General features: G+C 39.0%; 1 protein-coding gene across 1 annotated transcript; it reads right to left on the minus strand.

Moving 5' to 3' along the window:
* Positions 1 to 12,701: 12,701 nt before the first annotated feature.
* On the minus strand, positions 12,702 to 13,070 carry LOC106792344 (putative uncharacterized protein ART2). Its single transcript, XM_014758723.1, has 2 exons — positions 12,989 to 13,070; positions 12,702 to 12,934 (listed from the first exon to the last, which is right to left on the minus strand). The coding sequence occupies exons 1-2, from the start codon at positions 13,068 to 13,070 to the stop codon at positions 12,702 to 12,704; spliced, it is 315 nt and encodes a 104-aa protein (XP_014614209.1).
* Between the last annotated feature and the right edge of the window lie 8,191 nt (positions 13,071 to 21,261).

Below are 21,261 nucleotides of genomic sequence, written 5' to 3' on the forward strand. Positions count from 1 at the left end.
TAATGCGAACGTTTTATCTTACACTACAAAAAGAAATTTCGAGAAAATACGGGGATATGAACAGTAACATTAGCTGCAGTAGATATACCATGGACTAACCGTTTAGACTAACTGAGAAACATTTTCCATCCCACTGTAAATCTAAAAATTCTAGAAAAACGTTACGAAATTGTATAGTGTGTTCCAAAAACRATACAAGGCGAAGATCTCGTTATCAATATAACAATTGTGACGTAGGTTTATATATTGTACCATGTTTTAAAATCTATCATAGTTAATTATATTATTAGTTATTAAAGTGGAATGTTATAGTTAAAGTATGTGTAATATAATTTTTAAAAAATTATGACTTAATCATCAAATACTTCATTTGAATGTTCTCGTGCACAGAACGGAATTGHCYGCYACAYTTTGCAGTGTTATATCAATTATACGTTGTTCGCGTCAAACCCTGCCGTCCAGGGAAATACCCACACGCAGAATTCAGCCGTATCTAAAAGGTTAATTATAATTATTAGTGACAAGCGCCATGAATCTCGCGCTTATATCCACGTGGTTACTTCTCGTATCACGTAGTTACGACTCTCAAGCGCGACGGCCTCGCGACTCGAGCTTGGTTTGAGTGTCGAGCGGCTCCCTCTAACGTGTCGCGTTATAGTTTAGACTTATCAGAAACTTACATCCCCCCCCACCCCAGACATATGTCAGGAATCTGGAAATAGGGAATCATTTTACTTGCATGATAAATATTTGGCATGGGATGCATGTGAAATGTTAAGATGGGATATTTTCTGCTTTATTCTAGAAGGACCTATTCTGAGCGGATCCAGTTTCCTCCGATTTAAACGATTTCCAGTCTGAATATAAACAAGATCACCGATTCTGTATGTTATTTCATGTTTGTGTTTATCATAATAAACTTTATTATGATTATAAATTTTTTCTGCATTTAAGAATGTTATTTTTCTGTTTTTTTTCTAGATTTTCTAAATTGTTTTTGTTAAGTTCCGAGGGGAAAAAGGATTTGTCAATTTTGTTTAAAAGATAATTTGGTGTAAATTTTGTTGTGCTGTGTATTGTATTATTGTAGTTTTCTACACACTGTTCCGCTATGACTGACCACGGCCTGTCTTTATTTTCAAAAATTTTACACCTCATTGAATTAACTAATGTTTGATTTGTCCGTTCATTTTTCCCGTTTGAAAAGGAGCAATCTACCGTGGTGAAAAAGTTTGTTATGTTTTCTGCTTTTAGAAAATTCCTAAAYTCTCTTGAATTTATTCCAGCGTACTGATCAGTTAGGAGTAATTTTATTTTTCCCTTTTTCTGAACTTTCTTTATCAAGTTTATGTAATCTTTTGCTGTCTGCGTTGTGGAGGTCATTACAAAGGCGTACTTCGTGAAATGGTCTACGACTAAATGTAAGTATTTTTTTGGTGACCTGTTTCCGGTGAACCCTCCTATTGTATCCACGGAAATTATTTGATAGGGTTCAGACGCTGGACCCAATTGTGAGAGAGGTTGAATAAAATTACCGAACCTCGATTTATTTCTTATACATGTGTCGCATGTTAGACAAATAAGTTTTATATGTTTATGCATGTTTTTAAAATAGTATTTTTGAGTTAATGTCAGATTTAACTGCTTTACTCCAATATGACTTTTATCGTGAACACTTCTTATCATTTGAATACCTAAACCCTTTCTTTAAAATTTATCACTGTGAATTGAATTGTTGAAAATTTTATTGTAATTTGTTATTGAAAAGTGTTTGTTTTTCGTTATTGTGTTGTCTGTTATTGTAAAATGTAATTTTTAATTTTTAAATATATTTTTATTCATAATAATTGCAAAGTCACCAAATATGTTATTTGTATAATATTTAAAGAATCGTACGATCCGGAGAATGACGAGACTGCACCGAAAGATGTAGGTCCGAACACCGGTTTACCAAAGCGCATCATGCACACTTTTCGGAGCAGGGTTCCGTTCAGTGCTGCTACTCTAGCAGCACGGTAGCCCGTTCTATGTTGTCACTCCGACGAAGCACACTGCCGTAGCGAAAGGGTGAACTAAGATTCCTGTCCCCCCAACATTTCTAGAATTTATTCTGTGGGTCCGAAGGAGTGTATAGTTGTTAAAGCTAGGTTTATGTTTACAGTTTCATTTGGTTTCCGTAATTAATGCGATGTCTATATTGTTTTTAGTGATGAAATCTTGAAGTCAAACCTTCGTTTGTTAGGACAAAGTGAATTAACATTAATAACACATATGTTGATAATATTATTACATTCTAATGACTGTTTCTTTACGTTTGTTATTGCTTGGGTGTTTCCTGCATTTTTAATAATCGTATTGCAAAAGGAGGAATTCGATTTTCCTAGAGTTTTCTGTTATTTTACTAATAATAATAGCCAATTGTGTTTTTAACATATCCATCACCAGTTTTGGAAGTTTATCAGCAACTCCTCGAAATGTGTGCTGTTTGTTGGTAGATTATTGCTATTAGTGAAGCTTCGAGCCTGGTTTACCTCTTGTATGCTATTAACACGTTGAGCGCCACGCGTTTTTCTAAAGCAATCCCGTTCAGGCCACGCGCGCCGCTTTTTTTTTTTTTTAGAGTTCTCATGTTACACGCTGTCAGCCATCGATGGTTGACGCGGCCTGAACGGAAAGTCCAATGTCAGTCACCGATGGCTGACGCGGCCTGAACGGAAAGTCCAGTGTCAGTCACCGATGGCTGATGCGGCCTGAACGGAAAGTCCAGTGTCAGCCACCGATGGCTGACGTGGCGCTCAACGTGTTAATGTTAGTTTTCAGCGTGTATTATTGTGGACGTCATGGAACTCCAAAACGTTATTCACAATGTACGTTAGACGTCTTTGACCTGTGAGCGGCGGAAAGTTGTCACTTTGGTTCTTTGTGATGTTGGCGTATGACATTTGTGGGTCCACTAGTCTGTTAATTCTATCATTTTTAATTACTTGCTTGATCAGTTTGGATTGTTGCTTTACGTCTTGTGCTGCAACCAGATAAGGGCATTTTCCATATGAGGCTGGATATTCAGGACTGCCACAGTTAACATATTTTAGTTTATTGTTAGCGTTGTCTTTTGTGAGAGGACAAACGTTGATCTCTGATCGGCCCGTGGTTGCTGCCGCACTTAACGCATCTAAAATCCATTGTATAATTTCTGCTTGCGTGTCCAACTCTTTGGATCCTTTTACATTGGAAAACTACTTTTTTCGTGAGTCGTCTCCATTTTACTGGTTAATATAGAACAACTTTAATACTAGTGAGGGCTGCTGTTTTGCTATCCAGAGTGTGCTGAACGAGGAAGAATATTTTCGATGGATCTGTTTTGATGAACTGTATTATACATTCATAATTTGGAACATGTTCTGGATACGGTTAAGCAGGTAGTTCTTAATTTCTTTATTTGTGTAATCGATGTTAACACCCTTTAGAACTAATGTTTTAGTTCTACTCTCTTTTGGAGTAAATGTGTAGTAGCTTTTATTATTTTTTGATAGGATTTCTTTTATCTTATTGTAAATATCAATAGCGGTTACATTTATATTGACATAGTAATTATTTTGTTTTACCCAGAAATAGTCTTCTTTAATTTCGTCTGATACGAGTGTTTGTATGAGTTCTTTTATTTTAACGTTGTGCATGCACTAGCGGTGGTTTTGTTTTGTTTGGTAATGATATTTCGTGTATTTGTGTTGTTCAATTGCATATGGCTTTGTTGATTGCTATGTTCGTTTGTTTTGCTTGCGTTACTGCTATCATATATTATATGTTACTGTCAAAGCGGGAAATCAGGCAATACTAGTAAATCCTCGGCATTACTATGAATATGAAGAGTCTTTAGACGAAGTCATAAATCGAAAAATTCTTTCAATTTTTCCTAGGCATTGAACATAATTTCTTTGATATTCTATAGAATATCAAATTACTATTTAAACAACGTTGAAAAGAATACATCCTCGAGCACAGGCCCGTCGCAACCCTCCCCCTCCCCCACAAACAACCGCTAATCGCTCCAATACATACACAAAAACGAGTATGGTGGGGGTTGTTGAGACTGTGTGTCCCTATAACGGAAAATCTGTATTCTTTGTCCTTTATCGTATCGGAAGATAAGCGGGTTTAGAATGAAATGTTTTATACCTGCATTTTATTAAAAATCATTCGAAAAGCATACTAAAAAACAAATATTCTTATAACTAATTAAACACCTTTACTGCTTCGTGAATTCTTGTGTGCGGGTTTTTATACGTGGGCTTATAAGACTGTGCGCACTTGTAGAAATTGGAACTAGTTCTATACCAGTGTGTTATTATATAGGGCCCACTGATAATTATCGCAGGTGAAGAATATATTATATTTAGACAGATATTCGTAGAAATGTCCACGGAAAATCTGTATCTTTTGTTCTTTATCCTATCGGAAGATTAGCGGGTTTAGAACGAAATGTTTTATATTTGCATTHTATTGAAAATAAAATTTGTATTTAATATGCTCTTAGAATGATTTTCAATAAAATGCATGTATAAAACATTTCGTTTTAGAGACTTAATTAATTTGTCTGTCTCTTTTTTATAAGGATGTGTTTCAGCTTGGATAGCGTACATACATTTTAAGTTGTTTATAATATGTTTAGGATATACTTGTTTGTGTTTGCATTGTATTCAGAATATTAGTCTATTTTTGTTTGCTGCCAATTTACTAAGGTCGTTAATCCAGTGTTTTGCATGTCTCATTGTTGTTGTATCGTAATTTGTTGCCAAATAGTCAAAAAAACCCCTCGGCATTATTATTTAATCAGTTGTTTCTCTTGTCCAAAAATAAAAAATGTACGTAAAACCAACGAGCTCAGGGAGATGTATTAATTACAATTCGAACCATCCCATAAGTCAAAAAATTGGAACCATAAAAAGTTTACTATTTAGAGCTTTAACATTAAGCAGTAAAAAGTTTCATACAGAAAATAAGAGGAAAATAGAGACTCTTTTAAAAAATAATAACTATCCCACGAGTCTCATACACATGGTATTTAATAAGTTTAAAATTGACAAAGATCGTGTAAAGAAACCGAATCTACAAGATAAAAAATACATTAAGTTTCCGTATATTAAACCTTTAGCAAGTAAAATAAATAAATGTTTTAAAAACACTAATATCAAACTGGTTTTTTATAACCTAACAAAAATAAATTCTATTTACACCAAATTAAAAGACAAGGTAGATAAATTTGACCACTCGAACTTACTGCATAAAATACAATGTGTATGTGACAAGTGTTATATAGGACAAACAAAACAGAAACTTAAAAAAAGATTRGATCAGCATAGAAATGACTGTAAACCTACTAATGTAAATAAAACCAATACCACTGCGTTAGCTAAGCATCATTTTACAACAGGACACAATTTTAAATTTGACGCAGCAACGATTTAAGATTTAGAAGAAAATTTGTATAAAAGAAACATTAGCGAAATGTATCATATAACGAACAATAACACGGTTAATTTTAGAACAGACACAAATAATTTAAACAACATCTATAACGGAATTTTTAAATTTAACTATAATAAATAGAACACCGTAATAGAGGACACCTTAACAGTAAAGATATCTAGACTAATAAACACCAGTCTAGATTGAAACAGTTTTGTTGAGTATTCAAATTATAACGGATTAATACTTAACGAAGTGTAGATGTTTTGTGTTTCGAATATTAAAAATAAAAATAAAAATGTGTTTCTACTTAAAGAAAAAAGACGCTGAACTGTAAAGATTAAGGTAACATGTAATATTTTATATGTATGAGTCTCATATATTTCGTAATATAAAAATAACAATAAAATAAAATTTCCAGTTTCTGAAGAAGTCCCAATAAAGGGACGAAATGTCCAACTTAGTAAAATTAAGTTCTACTTCTTTTTTTGATGTCCAAATTTCCTATGATACCTTCTTATTAAGAATTTTATTTTTAGACGAGAGAATCAACTGATTAAATTAGAGTGAATATTCTAAAATCACTGAAACTGGAGAAATGGAAGGATCATTGGATAGTGAAGAGGAAAACTTCTTTAATATGCGTCGTAACAAGAAAAAGATGCGAATTATTTCTAGTTCTGACACCAAAGATGAGAGGACGAGTATTCCAAGTACATCCCAAAATGTAATGGAAGATATTGAAATTGCAGCTGACGGGACACATTGGGTGAAAATAAAAGCAGGAAAATCTAGGTGTAGGCCGTCTGCTCATATTATATTAAAGGATATCGCAGGGCTTACTGGTTACGCAAAAAGAAATATTGTCAGGTTGTATAACTAGTGCTTTTGAATTGATAATTTGCACTCACATTATGAAATAATTAAAAGACTGCACTAAAACCGAGGCACGTCGAGCTTTGAAAAACGACTGGACAATCATAGTCTCCGAATTACGTAGTTTTTTAGCAATACTATATGCCCGGAGCGCGTTCGAAGCAAGAGCATTGAAATTATCTTATCTATGGTCAGAAAAATGGGGATCTCTTTTTTTCCGAGACACAATGCCTAGAGATACATTTGTAGAAATTCTGAGATTTATACGTTTTGACAAAAGACGTGAACAACATAATAGGCTACAAACCGATAAATTTGCACTGATATCCGAACAATGGAATAGATTTATAAGTAACAGCAATGCTTGTTATAAGCCACATCAAAATATCACAGTGGATGAACAGCTATTTCCAACGAAAGCCCATTGCAGGTTTATACAATACATGCCAAATAAGCCGCATAAATTTGGTTAGCGGTTGACGTTCAATCAAAATATATTTTGAATGGTTTTCTGTACATGGGAAAAGATGAAACTCGATATTCAGATTCGTTGGGCCAGTTTGATACATTAAAATTAACCGAACCATATTTACAAAAAGGTAGACATTCACGACAGACAATTCTTTTACAAGCATCCCGCTAGCTAAAAAATTGTTTGCATTAAAGACAACCTTGGTTGGGACTATCTGCTTGAACCAACGAGAACTCCCAAAACCAGCGAAAGAAACAAAGGACAAGATGTCGTTGTTTTCCTTAAATTTATATAAATCAGAAGACTGCACGCTTATTGTGTATAAAAGTAAACCTAAAGTAAAAGTCCTCCTTCTAAGCACCAAACATAGAAATATACAAATAGAAAACAATAGAAAATGTGTTCCAGAGACTATTACTTTTTATAATAAAACAAAGTTTGGTGTCAATGTCAGATGGCACGCAAATATAGTGTGAAAGCGGGGGGTTTGTGATGGCCCCTTCAAATTTTTTATAATATTTTGGATTTGGCAACGATAAACGCGTGGATATTGTATAAAGAATGTACCGGATTGAAAATATCCAGAAAGGAGTTTATATTTTGCTTAGCCGAAGAATTAGCTGCAGAAAACAAGGAGAACGTTCGTAAAAGTTCAGACTTTTCAGTTTTGTCACCTTCAACATCAGAAGTCCGAAAAAGTTGCCAAGTGGGTGGGGCTACTGTAATAAAAATAAAAGCAGTAATCGCTGTATGTATTGCAAAAAGATCGTATGTATTGTATATAAATGATTACCCTGTAGCATTTATATTATTATTATTTTCGTGATAACTTAAAAAAAAAGATTTTGACTTATAAATATTTTATTTTTACGTGAAAGCCTTATATTGTTTAATTTAGACTTAGTTTGAATAAATTGATTTTTTAATGAAAATACGTATTTTCATCTACCCGGCAATTTGACGAGTGCTCGTAGAGATAGGTACATAAGAAACGCCACAGTAAACCTAGTGTTAATCGTGCGTGTTACTTATTCTATTAATTAAACGGAAATGAAGTCTTTTCTCTCTCGAAAACAATGTTATTAACCACGGGTGAATGGCGGCGCAAGAGCTGCTTGGCCATAGAATATGTGGTGAGAGTGGTAGCGCTGATTGTCACGTAGGATGTAGTAGGAATCTACTTGACGACAGCAGGCTGCTATAAATCTGTAGCGGATAATTATGGACTAGAATTAGGATTTGTCCAAATTATTATCTTTACACTAGTATTTTATGTAACATTTATTTTTAACAATCATAAACTATTACAGTTCCGAGTGGATAACAATGTAGTCGTTAATCGCGCGTGTTATTCGTTCAACTAGTTAAGCGGAAGTAACAATGTGTCTTTTGTTTCTGGAACCATGGAGCCTGTATACAAGGAGGACGATCGCTGTGTTATAAATGTGGCTACAATATTCACAATGAAAGGACGATTTCTATTGCTACTAGAGAGCGCGTCGATTCGCTGGATCTGACTTGTTTTCTTTACTGTTAATGCAATCGACAACAACAAAATATTTCATCATCTTAAACAAAAAATTCAATTACAATTCACATTTGTAAAAAAATTAAGGCTTCGTGATTAAAACAACGAAGCTTCGTAATTAAAACAAAAACATCAAAGAGAAATATTAATTTCATTTGTTTATTTATAAAATTACACGTACTTAAATCAAACTTAAGAACATCACCGCCGTTCTCGTGGATAATTATCGTACTCTACATTCACTCATTTTCAACAACACAAATTCGACGCAAACGCCTATCTCGATCGTCCTCCTTGTATAAAGCTCCGTTTCTCGAACAATGAAATTCTTAACCACCGTTAAGTGGCGGCGCTCGAGCTGCTTGGCCATAGAGTATATGGTGAAAGTGACGGCGCTAGGGTCACCTGGCCATAGAACATGCGGTGAGAATGGCAGCAACGGAGCTATTACGCCTGTTCGTTCGGCCGCATGGGTCGAGCGTTATCGATTTTACGTAGGAATCGCCAGCTGCTAGCGTCCGTCTCTCAGAATGGAGAGTAGATGAGGCCGAGTTCCTTTTGGACCATCTGTACGTAATATTTAAATAAAGTCATGCGGCTATAGGCGTCTGAAGCTCGCGCTCTCAAGATAGATCCTTCCCTCGGTGAGACACGAGGGGTGTTGATGTGGACGTTCTTGCTGCAGCCCTCATATCGAGTGAGTGGACACGTCCTAGGACGTGCGCGAGTGTACGCAGGTTGGGTGCGCGGAACATTTAAGCATGCCTGTGATATGGCAATGCCAAGGGTGAAAAACTTAAGGGACAGGAGGCATAAAGAACATTAGTGGTCGCGGTAGATCGCAACTCTTAAGGCTGCGGCTACGACGGCAAGAAGGCGATTCCTGAGAGCAAGGCGTAGTGATGATCAGGCGAGGGTGGATCTCTGCTTGGGGGACCGGCGCGAAGCAAAGAGGGTTTTAAAAAGGGCTAATAAAAAAGCCAAAGCCCTGGCCTGGAGAGAACTCTTAGAGACTATAGACTCAGACCTGTGGGGCAGGCCTTACCTCTTGCTCATGGGAAAACTAAGGCCGTTCGCCGTTCCGGTCACGAAATCGTGTGTGTGCAAAGCCAGACGACATCAAACAATTATACAACAAACTATGGGGCGAAAAACATCAAGGCACACTTCCCGAACTGGGTGAGCCGGAGCAGGCAATAAGAATCAAGGAGGTCCTTACCCCTATAACAAAAGTGGGGGTAAGGAAAAGGCTCGCCCGAATAAAGCTGGAATCAGCCGCTGGCCCAGACAAAATCAAAAAGGGCCAGCTTCTCCACGGGGATACCATCGAAATCCTCCGGAAGTTCTACAACCTTGTGCTAATTAATGGTAGACTTCCCACCTCGTGAAGGGAAAATAGGACCACTTTATTAAGAAAAGAAGGGACAGACCCACAAGACGCCAAAAGCTACCGTCCTATTACAATAAGCTTAATTCTGAGTCGGTTATACTGGGGAATAATCGACCAGAAAATTAGAGCCAAAGTGGTCCAAACACCCCGGCAGAAAGGGTTCACTGCCGAGAACGGGTGTTATAATAATGTGCACATCCTAAATGAAGTCCTGCGGCACGCTAAAACACATAATGGCCTGGTCGTAGTGCAGCTGGACGTGTCTAAAGCCTTCGACACAGTACCACACGAAATCATTGGGGCTGCACTACGGAAAAAGGGTCTTCCTAAATATCTCGTAAATCATATAGAAGACTCTTATAGGGATGTGCACACAATTATAAATTGCGGAAAAGAGGAGATCGCAATGAATCTCCTGCGACATACCTGAAAGGGCTAGGGATGTCTTTGTCGGTGGGAAAGTGCACCACCTTTCAAATTAAAAAGACTAAAGACTCCTGGTGTCTAGTAAACCCCGACTTGAAACTGAAAAGTGGAGAAAACATTCCGTACGCGGATGCGGAATGCAAATTAAAATATCTTGGTATGAGTATATCTTCTTGGGCTGGAATAGATCTTGAGGGCCTAAGAAACAATCTCTGCAGCGCACTAGAAAGAGTAAAGAAACTTGCGCTAAAACCATACCAGAAAGTCGACCTTATCTCCACGTACCTAGTCCCACACTACCTGTTTCAATTAACAACTGCAGTCCCGAATATCAGTCAGATAAGAGCACTAGATCAGGAGCTACGGGTAGTGATCAAAGACATTTACCACTTGCCACAAAGCACAACAAACGGACTGATATATAGTSGCAAGAAAGACGGGGGACTAGGTTTTCCTAAGCTAGAGATAGTGGTGGTATCTGTTAGCTTAAAAGCCGGGTTGAAATTCGCAAACAGTACAGACCCGGCGATGTAAGCTCTAGCTCTTGGCACAGGTATGGTGAACCGTCTAAAGAACCTGGCTAAGGCTGTTCGCATCAACTGGCCTGTAGTTGATGCGAAAAACATTGACAAATACAAAATAAGGGAAAAGAAAAGAGAACTTGCATCATGGGCCTCGCTCAGTACGCAAGGCAAGTCAGTTAAGTCTCTTGCTGACGACAAAATTGCCAAYGCATKGTTAYATAAGCCTACGCTCCTTAAACCATGCCGATTTATAACGGCCCTCAAGAKGCGTACAAACACTACAGCAAACAAAGTAGTATTACACAGAGTGAAGGCAATGGCGGATACGACTTGCAGGAAATGCAAAAGCCAGCCGGAGACACTGGCGCATATACTCGGCCAATGCCAAATAAATAAAGCCGAACGTATCCGCCGACATGACGAGATAAAGGATCTCGTCATGRATGAAATAATGAAAAGAGACTCAGAGGCAAAGTTACGAAGGTCACAATACAATCCCCTTCAGGCGGGAATCTCAAACCCGATCTGATGGTCAGAAATCAGAAAGGGGTCTTCGTGGTCGATATTACAGTCCGCCACGAAGACAATGATTACCTTGCACAGGGACGAAATGAAAAGTCAAGGAAATATAGCCCGTTGTTGCCTCTCCTGCAGCGKGAATATGGAGCGACCGCTGCAGAAGTACTACCACTTGTGGTAGGAACACGGGGTGCCATGCCCAAGGAGACGATCATGGATCTAAAAAAGCTGGGAATCCATGATCGAAAAACGTTTATAACAGTATCTTTAATAGCGTTACGTAGTTCCATTGAAATTTACCACAGATTCATGGACTACGATGGGCCCCGTTCGACCAGAAAYAGATAAATCTGGTCGACAAAATCTCTTGGCCAAGAGCCCGAATCAGGAAATGACGAAAAACAAAAAAAAAAAGTAGAAGACAACACAAACAATTTTTATTTATTTATTTATTTATTATTTTAAATATGGACGACAAATGACAACAAAGAAGGATAACCAAAAGAACATATATATATAAATTTTCCTTTTTTATTTATGGACAACATTGGATCTACCAATAGCATAACTGGGATTTTAAACAACACGGACCAATATGACATAAGAGGAAATAAACAGAAGACTAAACACGAACATATATATATATATATATATATGTTCATTTTATTTTATATTGACAAACTGAAAGACTCCTTTATAATAATCTATGGACTAGAATAAATACCCATTCGCTAATTTATTATAAAATAAAGATGTGGACTAGAATGAATATCCATTCGCTAATTTATTAAAAACTAAAGATGTGGCAAACCTGATTCGGTGCAAGTCGTAAAGTCCCCATACAAAAGAGCAAAATCGGACACGGCGGCAGAGCCAGTGCTTAGTGGGTAGCACTGGGCGKGTACCTCTACGTGGTTTCCCTAGAAACGGTAATACACTGGCTAAATCCCGTTACTCCAAATTGGAGACTCCGTTCAATACTAATTCTTCTAAGCCCTTGCGAGAATTCATTGGCAGATCAGTCTGACAGGTATCCTCCAAGAGAACGGAGCTCGGCTAAGAGTCCGATATTGTTAAGGCAGCTGTGCAAAGGGAGCGCTCAAAAAGTCAACTCGCAGAGCAGCTACATACGCCTATTGTTAAGGCCCACCACAAGGCCTATAGAGTGGAAAGTCCGTGGACCAAAAGCCACGCAGAAAATAGCCAAATGCCTCGTCATCTAATTAGTGACGCGCATAAATGGATTAACGAGATTCCTACTGTCCCTATCTACTTTCCAGCTAAACCACTGCCAAGGGAACGGGCTTGGAAAAATTAGCTGGGAAAGAAGACCCTGTTGAGCTTGACTCTAGTCTGGCGCTGTAAGAAGACATGAGAGGTGTAGCATAAGTGGGAGATGGCGACATCGCTGGTGAAATACCACTACTTTCATCGTTTCTTTACTTACTCGGTTAGGCGGAGCGCATGCTTCGAGCCCTTGTGCTCGATTGTCACGGTGTTCTAGAGCCAAGCGTTTAAGAGTGGCGTGAGGCTTTCGCCGATCGCCGTTAATACTCCCGCGTGATCCGATTCGAGGACACTGCCAGGCGGGGAGTTTGACGGGGGCGGTACATCTGTCAAAAAATAACGCAGGTGTCCTAAGGCCAGCTCAGCGAGGACAGAAACCTCGCGTAGAGCAAAAGAGCTGGCTTGATCTCGATGTTCAGTACGCATAGAGACTGCGAAAGCACAGCCTATTGATCATTTTGGCTTGAAGAGTTTTCAGCAAGAGGTGTCAGAAAAGTTACCACAGGGATAACTGGTTTGTGGCGGCCAAGCGTTCATAGCGACGTCGCTTTTTGATCCTTCGATGTCGGCTCTTCCTATCATTGCGAAGCAGAATTCGCCAAGTGTCGGATTGTTCACCCGCCAACAGGGAACGTGAGCTGGGCTTAGACCGTCGTGAGACAGGTTGGTTTTACCCTACTGATGACTAGTCTTTGCGATAGTAATCCTGCTCAGTACGAGAGGAACCGCAGATTCGGACATTTGGTTCACGCACTCGGTCGAGCGGCCGGTGGTGCGAAGCTACTATCCGTGGGATTATGTCTGAACGCCTCTAAGGCCGTATCCTTTCTAGTGAAAGGAGGCAACGATATCTCTAGGAGTCTCGTGAGTCGAAAGGCTCAAAACAATGTGAAACTACTAGGTGATCAGTCTTTGGGCCGGTCATCGCACGAGCCCAGTTTGCCGTACGGGACCAACGACCGTTGCTGGGATCACACCGAGCAACAGCACGGTCTCTAGCGGTCGATCTAGGGTCTCACAGTTCGATGTCGAGACTCGGAATCGTCTGTAGACGACTTAGGTACCTGGCGGGGTGTTGTACTCGGTAGAGCAGTTACCACGCTGGGATCTGTTGAGACTCAGCCCTTGGCTTGGGGATTCGTCTTGTCGGATAGACGAGACCCCTAATAATATGCAATATTGTGTATATCAAGAGAGATTAGTCGTAAGACATAAAAACGGAGAGAACTTTGTCTATATAAGACATATTTATATATGTCTTATGGATAGAGAAAAGACTCGTTTTGATGATAAATGACTATTGTAAAAATTGTAAAATGATACGACTATCGAACTTGGAAAAAATTCGAGCCGGTCGACTTGTTAAATGATGCGACTAAAGGACTTGGAAATAATTCGAGCCGGATGACTTGTAACTGATGCGACTTGTAATCTCTCGCCGACGCCGCCCTAAATAAATTATGAGTAATAAGTACAGAAATAAATTATTGAGAGAGAGAGAGGAAAGAAATGGAAGAAAATTCGAACTGTACGAGCAAAACACAAAGAATTAGAGTTAATGGATGAAATTTAAACGTAAAAAATATACGTCTAACATCCAAGCTCTTTTCTGCCGATAGGGATGATTCTCGAACGAGATTTTCTAGCGAGTGGAGATTGAGCGATTTAAAAAAAATGTAAAAAGGTGCTGATCGATTATACCGGATCGACGTTACGACGACGAACGAGAAAAGAGAGAGAGTGGAGATATATTAGCTTACGTTGTAAACGCCATAAATCCTTCCACCTTTCTTGGTATAGTCAGGGCATCCCTAGGTATGCTAGGGGGATGGGCTGCATTCCAGTCATTTTCTGGACTCGTAATGCAACAAAAAGAAGCGGATGAAATAGAGAGAGAGTAGTCAAGCAGAGTGGATGATGGTAAGATGCGTGCGAGGCCGCCGAGGAGACGGGCTCCTGGGCGGACTTCTCGGGCAAAACTTGGGGCAGTTTCGGCGGTGCCTGGCTAAGTCCTGCCCGTCGCTTCCCCTCTTATGAAGTGAGTTTAAAAAATGGTTGAATGGGACTGGCTAGTGCGTCATGGGATTAGTGGTCATGTAAAAATCTGTACATAGTGTATAGCTTAGGATAAGTTTATTTACCTCCGGAATGGATAAAACCCGACTATTGACTGCGCGGTGTATGAGTTGGATGGGCGCCTCTAGGAGAAAACTCTCTGTCGAGCGCACGATGGATACAGGAGTGAGCGTGTGTGTGAATAGGTGAGAGCATGGCTAATTCCGGCCAGACTCACAAAGGGAGGGGGCGTTGTACACTGTAAATGCACAAATCGTGCGGCTCGCCAGCCTCCCCCTTTGCATGGTAGCTCGTAAGTCCACGCGGGTAGTTTTTTTAGTCGGTAAGAATCCGACACTCCTTTAGGTACTGGGCCTCGGAAGTCTATGAAAGTTTTTCCTCCCGACGGACAAAAATATAAAAAAAGGGTTGTGTCAGGCCATACCGCGTCAACGATCATACCGCGTTGAAAGTACTAGTTCTCGTCAGATCATTAAAGTCAAGCAGCGCTGGGCACGGTTAGTACTTGGATGGGTGACCGCTTGGGAACACCGTTTGCTGTTGACACAAAATCCCCCTGTGGGAGGGGGGTTGTAGAATTCTCCCACAGTTTGTCCAGGCTTGTCGTAAGAGGCGACTAACTAGATAAGTCGGCCACGGCCGCTGCAAGGTGGAGTTTGTATTTTTTACGCACATAAAGCCTGGTATGAGTGTGTGTGCGAGTGCTGAATGAATGTCTGGGAGTGGCTATTCCTTTAATCTTTTCTTTTCTTTATATTTTTTTTTATTTTTTTATACTCTGTCCCTTTCGGGTTTGGAGGGCTTCCGATACAACTTTTCTTTTTACAAATATTTAACAACTCTTATATATTCTATCTCAATATATTTAACCCTTTTGCTACAGCAGTGTGCTCCGTCGGAGTGATGCCGCTGTACGGACCACCGTGCCGCCTGAGCAAAAATAATCGCTATCGCCTAAGCAAATAGAAAGGGAGAAATATCCATTTCTTTTCTCACTCGCACTCGCATTCACGACCGAGAGACCCAAAGATAACGCACACTAGCTCGCTCGCGTGTGAAGACCAACGAAGAGGCGTGGCTTGTTCTCTACTCCTAAAATCAATTTTACCAGTATTTCTCGCTTATTTTTGCAAATACGAAGATACACYTTAGAACATTTTTTATGTATTTTTCAATTCTCTACAACTTTTGTTTAAAAATTTTTTTGATTAAATGCCAAGATTCAAAGATATGGCTTTTTAACCATTTTTTACCCTTTTTCTCAAAGATCTTTTGATCCAATTGCACAAAAATTAGCACCATTCGATTCAGCGTCGTCAAGTTACCATTATATCAAGTTTTTGGCCAAGAAACATAATTAGCTCAGTTTTTATTTAGTTGAGCAGACTATCAGGCAGATGATGTCGCCTATAGGCGACGCTCGTACACACAGGACGTCGCGCGGATGTCGCTTATAGGCGACGCTCGTACACACAGGACGGCGCGCGGATGTCGCTTGTAAGCGACGCTCGTACACACAGGACGGCGCGCGGATGTCGCCAATAGGCGACGCTCGTAGCGAAAGGGTTAAACTTTAGAACAAAACTAAAACTAAAAATTAATTTTTCGAACTAACTAACAACATAACAATCACTTCTGTATACAACTTTCTCTTCTTTCTTCTTCTTCCTTCTTCTCTACCTCCTTTCTTTTCCTTATAACTTTTCTTAATACCTCTATCCCTTTTGCATCCTGTCCTAGAATATTTTCCATCCTTTCTCCATTCCTCATTTCTTCACACTCCTCCACTATAGGCACAAGGTCCTCCTCTCCAACTTTGCATACTCTACATTTTTTAACCTCTTCCTCCTTCCAATACTCTCTGCCTTTGCATTCATTCCCACATCAGAACCTCGCTATTATTTTTCTATCCCCAGCTGACATATCTTTTTTCAGGTACTCCGGCTCCTTCTCTGCCTTTATCTTCTCATAATTTACATTGTACCTTGAATTTTCTATCTTTTCCATTCTTCTTTCTTTATCTTTCCTTTCCTTTCTCAATAGTATCTTCTCTCTCACCTCTTCTTTAAAAACAATGCCTCTCATATATTTTGTCTTCCCCATTTCCTCCCCCCGCAATACTTCTATTTTCTTTTTTGACTCCTTCCCTATTTCCTCTCTTTCTCTGTCTTTATCTCTTTCTCTTATACATTCTTTCACCAATTTTATATTTGAATCCCTAATTTTCTCTTTAAATTTTAACGCTCTTCTTAACCCTCTTATTCTCATGCTTTCATATTTGCATTCTTCTTCCACTATATAATTTGGCGTGTTACTATCTAATCCTAAAACCCATTTCATATACCTTCTTTGTACACTTTCCACCCTCTCATCTTCCTCCCATCCCCATATCTCCGCTCCAAACAACGCCACACTTTCGACTAGCGCTGTGTACAACTTCCTTCTTCTCTCATAACTCCTTCTAAATATTCTCTTCCCTATATTTAACGCATTTTTCATTGCCAGAATTGCTTTTCTCTTCCTCTCCTCCATATGCCTGTCTTTTTTTCCATTCTTCTGTAGTATGTACCCTAGATATCTTATCTCCTTCACTACTTCTAACTCTTTGTCCCCCCAATTTCATCTTCTTCCTTCTCCTCTTCTCTTCTCAAATACTAAAATTTTTGTTTTTTCCTTACTTAATGTCATTTTCTTAGATTCTAGGTACTTTTTAAACCTTCTCAGCATTCCTCTCAACTCCTCTTCTCTATCCGCTATTAACACAATATCGTCCGCGTAAGATATACTCCATACTTTTTCTTTTCCGATTTTGCATCCCCCACTTTTCCCATTTTTCATCTCTTCCTCCAGGTCCGCCGGATATATGTTGAATAGAGTTGGGCTCAAAGGACATCCTTGCCTCACTTTTTTTCCTGTCCAAAATTCCTCTGTTTCTACATCTTTCACTTTAACTATATTTTTTGTTTCTTTATAAATACCCATTATCCTATTCCTTAACTTTACACCCACCCCCATCTCCATCATCCTTGCCTTTAGAATTCTTCTATCAACTCGGTCGAATGCTTCCTTGAGGTTTACAAAACACGCAAATATTTTCCCCTTTGGTTTGCTCAGTTTTTCGTCTACTATATGTTTGATGGTATATATTGCCTCTATCACTTCTCTTCTCCCTCTAAGGCCCAACTGACTTTCCGCTAACTTATCCTTTATTTCCTTCTTAAACTTTTCAATAAGCATGTTTGCATAGATCTTGTATGCTGTGCAAGTTCACGTAACCCACCTATAGTTTTCTATTTTCTTTCTATCACCTTTTATATGAATCAAACACATTACTTCTCTTCTCTACTGCTCCGGTATTTTTCCTTTACCCATACTTTCCTTACCAACTTTCAAAGCGCTATACCCACCTTTTTCGGCATGTATTTCCACACTTCATTCTCTAATTTGTCCTCTCCTGGTGCCTTTTCTCTCTTTAGCCTGGCAACCTGTCTTACAAAATCTTCTCTGTTCAATTCATCTTCAATCTCTACATGTTGACCTGCCTCCTCCCTCCTATCTTCCTCTTGACCTGTTCCTTTTTTGTCTTTCCCTCCTAGCTTCTCCATGAAATGCTTTCTCCAATCTTCCACTTTTATCTTTTTACTTACCTCTTCTTTCCGTTTTTTCTGAACCTGTTTATATATTTCTAAACCCCACATTCCCCTGCTATATTTTTTAACTTCTCTTCCTTCATACTTTCAAACCTTCTTCTTTTTGCCTCACACCAATTTCTTTACTCCCTTTTCTTATTTATATAATATCCACTTTGTACCTTCTTTTTCCTCCATAGCTTCATTATTCTCCTTAATTCTCTCTTTTTTCCTTTCCATTCCTTATCATACCACTTTCTATGCCCCAACTTCTATACTTTTACTTTCTTTTTCTCTTTGGGCACTGCTTTTTCAATTACTTCTTTTAATTCATTCCATCTTCCCTCCAACTCCTCTTTTCTCCACCTCCAATCCTTGCACCTTTCACGATACTGCTCAATCAGTTCTTACGACCAATTTCTTCTCTCTATCTTTCTTTCCATCTACTCTCTCTCTGAGTCCAATTTTATTTCCTTCTCTAAATACACTTCTAATGGCATATGGGCCGACTCTGTCCTTTGCCCAATTTTCATTTCCTTTATTTGATCCCAAGCTTCTTGATTTCCTATTACGTAGTCTATTACAGACTCCCCCCTTCCTCCCACATACGTGAATTCTCTTACTTCTCCTTTCTGCCTATTTACTATGCACCACCCTTCTTTTGTTATTCCTTTCACGAGTCTTCTTCCTTCCTCGTTTATTGTTCCATCTTTTGGCTGTCTTATCTTTACTTTCTTATTATCACCTTCCCCCTCATCAATCCATCCTCCTTCATTCCCTGTTCTCGCATTCCAATCTCCCACTAATAGCACGCTTCCTCTTTCCTTTGTTTATATTTTCTCTCTTACAATTTTCATCGTGCCTGTTATATCTTGACTATACACTCCTATGATTTTCCACCACTGCTTTCCCATCTTAATCTCTTGCAATATTATATTATCGCTCCACACTTCAAATTTTCCACTCTCCACTCTTTTACTAACACCTACCATTATTGCCCCTTTCGCTCTTCTTTTATTATGTGATATAATCGCTCCTACACAATTCTATTCATACTTTTTTGATAGGTTATTTTTAAACCTGCCCATTTGTTCTTTTCCATTCATGTTTCCATTAAAATTATCATATGGAACTCACCTAAGTACTTCCATACCTCAGCATCCTTATTTAGTACTCCCGCTATGTTCCATCCGCATATACTCATCCTTCCTCCTATCTCCCCCTCCACCTCACTTTCTTCTTGCTTCTTTCATTCTCTTCCTATCCTACTTCCCTCTTCCACGAACTCCTTCTCCATTCATTATACCTAAACCATTTGTTATCTATAAGCATCTTCATATATTATTCTTTGAATTCTTCTCTCCTTCTCCATCAAATCATTATCTATGTATACCCCTCTCTCAAAATGCTTCTTATTTCTCATCACCTGTTCTTTCATTTCCTTACTCTCCAAACTAACCACTATCAGCTTTCTTTCCTTTTCTCCTTCACTAACTTTTATCTCTTCTGCCTTCTCCACTTTTACTCTTACCTTTATCTTTCCCTCAATGAAATCTTCTACATTTTTCTCTATGTTTTCTTTCTCTATATTCGCCCCCTTTATCACAATGTTATTCCTTCTTTTCATTCTTTCCCCTCTCTCTTTTTCCCATTCCAACCTGTTTATCCTCTCCTCAAATGCCTTCTTCTCCTCTATCCATTGCTGTCTTTCCTCTACCCATCTCTGTGTCTCCTATCTCCATTCTCCTTCTCTTCTTTCCAGTATATTAATCAAACTTTCCAATTTCTTCTCCATTCTACTCATCTTCTCACTTAACTCTTCATTTCCTTCACTATCCTTCATATAGCTTAAAATTGACTGCTCCTTCGATTTTATGCCTGTGCAGCTTCTCGTGCTTACTTTCCCATTTGCTTTTCCTGCCATTCTATCTTTCTCTCACTTCCCTAAATCTTCCTTATCGACCAAAAACTGCCTTATCTGCAGTTTACCCGAAGCTATCCTAACCTCTCTTTTTCTAATCCCTCCTTTCTCGACTCTCTAATCTTTCTCATTTTCTCCTACCCTATATCTGTTATTTCCTTCTCTTCACTTCGCTAACTTTTTGCTTCACTTTTTATTCTCTTTAACTCCTACTCTCCAAATTCCTACTCTTTTCGGGAAAACACACACTACACGTCCACTCTTTCTCGTTATTGCACCGGAAGTCTTCTTTTCTTTATATTCTATTCTCTTCACCTTTTTCCGTTTCTTCCTATTCTAAAAATCTTGATAATTATTATTATGAGTTACAAAGGTAGTGACAATGTCATGGAAGGAGCTCGGAACCTCTCACGGCGATGCAGCTGTGTGCTCTGGCGGGCTACTTATCGTCGTTGTTGTGCAACCGTCATTCTTCTGTGATAAGCGACCTGGTCCAGAAGTTGGAAAATGTGTTAGGAAGAGGAGAGGTAGAAGAAGAAGCGGGACAACCTAGGGCTAGATTGAGCGTTAATATCAGCGACCGGAAGTCCATTGCGGAGGAAGGGTCACAGAGGTCTTGAGCTATGTTTGGGTCTTCGAAAAAATGGACCCCCAGACTGAAGAGAAGAAGGATTAAGCAACTGAGCCCTCTGTCGGAGTCTCCTTTGGACGAGGAGAGTGGCTGTATGGAAGAAGTGATGATTGTGGAGACGTTTCCGGATATCCGAAACGACCTGGACCGAATTCTCGAGAAGGCATTAGTGAATATTTCCATTAGGGAGGAGGAAAGGAGGAGGTCAAAGAGCTTAAAAGGAGATATTAGAGGACGAATGAAGCGTCACCTAGCCAGGGCTACCACAGCGGTGGGCCTGGTTAGAGATAAGAGGAAGATAATAGGCAATGTTAATATAATCAAGATTTTTTTCTTATCCAAAATTTATTAATATTATTACTAAGTTTACTCTTAGGGAAGTTGTTTTTTGGACGGGTTTAATTAATTAGAATGCTCAGAAAACAAATACCACCGCGTTGGCGGAACATCATTTCAAAACAGGACATAATTTTAAATTTGACGAAACCAAAATTTTGGATAAAGAAGAAAACTGGT

This window comes from Polistes canadensis, unplaced genomic scaffold (genome assembly GCF_001313835.1).
Source record: "Polistes canadensis isolate GaletaPanama2010 unplaced genomic scaffold, ASM131383v1 scaffold_408, whole genome shotgun sequence".
NCBI classification, from domain to species: domain Eukaryota; kingdom Metazoa; phylum Arthropoda; class Insecta; order Hymenoptera; family Vespidae; genus Polistes; species Polistes canadensis.